Here is a 3,702-nt window from a genome sequence, read left to right as displayed (position 1 = left end):
TTCTTGGAAATGTGAAAAAGCCCCCCCTCTTGAATGCTGGCTTTTTAGGGCTTGACATGTTTCAGGAGGGACGTGAGCACGTGCTGCAAAGTTAGACAGAGACGACTGGTCATTTCTCGTTCCGTCTTTGGCCACAGAACAGGTCCCAGGGAGGTCATCCTACAAGCCATGGCAGATGTCTCTCTGGATTGAGTTTAGATCATGTTCTAGGCAAAACTATAATGTGTCTCTTGTGCATGTCTGCCCTCTCTTTATTGTGTCTACATACCACATCATTGTGCCTACCTAGCTTGAGACAGCCACGCTCAGCAACTCACGTTCTTTCTCTACCCGCACCCCCACCGCCCTCCTGTAGGATCTCTGCCTCAAATTTTACCCACACCTAGCAAGTTACCACCAGGTTCCCTCCTCCTCCTAAGCCGAGTGGAGATGCGGGTTAATCATCTCATGGTGCTCCGTGCCTCTTAGGATGAAGTCCAAACTCTTTAACATGACTTTCAAAGCCCTGTTCCCTGTAGACCAACCCAACCAGCCTGGCCTCCTCGAGCTTCCCCGCCTTGCTCCAACGCTCCAACCAAACTGAATTTCTGTGGGTTCCTCAAATGGACTCATGTTCTTGCTCATCCCCGGGCTCTACCACTAGCTGTTCCCCTCCTATATGCCTAATTCTTCCCTCCCTAACACAGGGGCAATGTTCTTATGTATTTATGGAATAAAAGCAGCAAGTAATTGATTACTTAATCCATTGATTAAATCAGTTACCTTCTAGGAATACTTTAAAGTATTACCTTCCGATGTATTAATGTTACCCATCTTGATTGTGTTAGTGTTGTGGTCAATAGATAGATAGATAGATAGATAATAGATGATAGATTTTTCATATATATGTATCTTTAGTTAGCTGTGCGTGTGTATAATGAGAAGTACAGAGGAAAAATGATGTATTCATTTTATCTTGGGTGAGATAAAGTAAGATTTCTACTTCAGATTCAAAACTTTACTAACTTGACTCTTTATTTTCCTTAGCTTCTCTTTAAGAGTATGTGCATCTGTAACAGGCCAGAGCATTTCAAATCCAATAGGTGAGCATGTTTTCATTTTTACGCTCCTGTACTATACCAAGAAAAGTTAACAATAAGCATTTCTTGGCACAGACCATAGAAAACTTTGAAAGAGCCCTTTCTTAATATCAAGATTTCTATTGTATATATGGAAACTTCTACAAAACTACTACTTGAATGATTGGCGTTAATGTTATCTTTAAAAACAAATATAATAATTGGGGGGGGGAATGACCGTAAAACCATTACAAAATAAGGTTCTCAGTTTGGAGAGTATTTTCTAAAACTTTTTTCAGCTCGTGTATTGTTTTTGATCCAACTATGAAAACAATGTTTTCTTAGTAAGCAAGTTGAAATAGAAATTCATTCAAGCACTGCATTCACTGAATACATTTCCTTTCCTGATTATATTTGCTTTATTTCGGTCCCTAGGCTTGACTGCCGAGGTGCACGTAGACTCCCTAAAACAAAAAGGAGCCATTAAGCGCACGCTCTTCCTTGACAACCATCAGTCCCATCGCATCTTCCCCCTTCCCATAAAGGGGCAGAAATCCCTCCACTGCCAGGATTTTGTCGTTTACCTCCGAGTAAGTGTTCCAGAATCACCTTTCTGGCCTCTAACGTTCAGATTCAAATTCCAACCATTTTTCTCTATTGAATCATTGTACTTGTCCACAGAGATCCACATCTATTTTCCTTTTATAGGAGCAAACTTTATTACAAGGCCCCTCGCTCCATTCTTGAGCTCCGAGGCAGCTGACCTGATGGTGTGTGGCTGTTCATTCCCGAGGCTTCTTTCTGTCTTGCACACTATCCTGATACTGGTACTAACTCGAGTGGTTTTCATTTTTCACCGCCTCCCTCCCAAAAAAACCATAAACGTGAGTTATGTTTGGCCAAATGTTATCAATGCGCATTTCAGAGCCAACTCGGGAAAACGTTTAGGCAATTCAACACTTTTATTGAAAGTAATTGATAATTATATTTTTAAAGAAATGTATATTTACAATAACTCCAAAGCCTACCATGAAATAGAAGAGCCAAAATATTTATAACACTATTATTCCAGCTTCTGAGCAGTTGTGGGGTTTATCACTCTCTCTCTCGTTTTGTCTCCTCCCTTAACGGGACTTAGTGAGGGGGTGAGAGAACCCAGTGAGGGCAGAGTTCACAAACGCACTCTAGAATGCTCTAGAATGAAAAGCTGGGCGCATGACTCTTGAGTCTCATTATGACCGTGACTGGCACACATCTGAAGGTGGCATTTCCTGTGCGTGGTCTGAGGTGTTCCTGTGCGCTCAGGACCTCTGTTTCTGTTACCCCCTCCACTCTGAAGTGGGTTCTGTTTCATTTTCTGAGGGAGCTTCAAGGGCGCTGAAGGTGTTTTGAAGTTCATGCAAGCTTAAAGAGATGACAAGACAGGAGGAGAATCAAGATGTTTTCTCCACCTGAGCCCACGAGGACTCGTAAATGCTGCCAACCTCACGAAAACAAAAATCCCAATTCACGAAGTTTTCCATGACACCTGTTACATATATAAGTAGGGTTTTTTTTTTTTCCTTTGCAATTTGACCCATCTGGGTGGGAACCTGAAGATTGACTCCCAAAGCATATATTTCAATGAAGCCCCAGCCCTAAACGATTTCATCCCTGAACGTGTATTAATTAAGCTGCCTACCACATCCCACATGAACCTAAGCCTGCTGCCGTGATAATCACCTGACCATTCACTTCCACTGGCTGAAGTCACATGTCGCCTGCCTTTCAAGGGCTAACATCTTGTAGCTATTTCCTGGAGCCTTCCTTGAGCGTGTGATTATTTTCCCTAGGATGAAACTGAATTCCGAGATAAATTATCTCCAATCAACATTAGCTTGAACTACAGTTTGGATGAATCCACCTTTAAAGAAGGCCCAGAAGTGCAACCGATATTGAATTACTACATGGAAAACACCGTGACCCAACAGGTAGGTCCCTGACAATCTGGGATGGTTGATTCCCAGTCAGGCCCCCGGGCATCGCTCCTGTGACTTTAACACCAAACCCAGCCTCTTGCGTTTGCATTCCTGCACACCAGCTCGTCCCACTGGGGAGATTTTCCTAACGTGTTTCCTGAAACACTGCATCATCGTGTTTTCAGAAGTCCTTCCCCTTGAGCAGCCGAGATTTAATTTGTTCTAACTGTGGCTGTTAAGGGAGGAAATACAGCTTGTGATCCTCAAAACACCGCCAGAGTGGCCTTCTTTAGGGACATGGCAGAAGGAAGGGGAATCGGGCTATGATGTCAATGAGGCCGTGTTGGGGGATCACTGCCTAGCCTAGGGTGTCTAGCGGGGCCAAATCAGGCCGCCAAGTGGAATGAAGGCTTTGCTTTAATTTGTGGAATCGTTCATACTTTTCAAGAAAAAGGATGTGATTCAGCTTTTCCCAGATTAATCCTGATGCCCGTTTGCACAACACAGGCTCACATCCTGGTGGATTGTGGCAAAGACAACGTGTGCATTCCTGACTTGAAGCTGTCAGCTAGACCGTAAGTTTAAATAAATAAACATGTGTGCTTTATCTAATGGAATACAGGTGTTTATTTAAAGCTTCTCTGGAGAAAGTATACACTTCCAACTACTACTACCAAAAAAAAAAA

At 42.9% G+C, this 3,702-nt stretch overlaps 1 protein-coding gene across 1 annotated transcript; it reads left to right on the top strand.

The window, feature by feature from the left end:
• Nucleotides 1–1,026: 1,026 nt before the first annotated feature.
• Nucleotides 1,027–3,591, top strand: LOC145718260 (integrin alpha-8-like; the record flags this gene model as incomplete). The annotated part of the gene is made up of 4 exons (XM_081809725.1): nucleotides 1,027–1,082; nucleotides 1,494–1,648; nucleotides 2,891–3,028; nucleotides 3,524–3,591. Coding segments are annotated over 4 exons (417 nt in total), but the record flags the coding sequence as incomplete, so codon positions are not given.
• Between the last annotated feature and the right edge of the window lie 111 nt (nucleotides 3,592–3,702).

Source organism: Leptonychotes weddellii, unplaced genomic scaffold, assembly GCF_054177405.1.
Source record: "Leptonychotes weddellii isolate Sample4059 unplaced genomic scaffold, ASM5417740v2 HiC_scaffold_12965, whole genome shotgun sequence".
NCBI lineage: Eukaryota > Metazoa > Chordata > Mammalia > Carnivora > Phocidae > Leptonychotes > Leptonychotes weddellii.
Note: the sequence above shows the minus strand (reverse complement) of the source record. Positions and strands in the feature narration are given on the sequence as shown.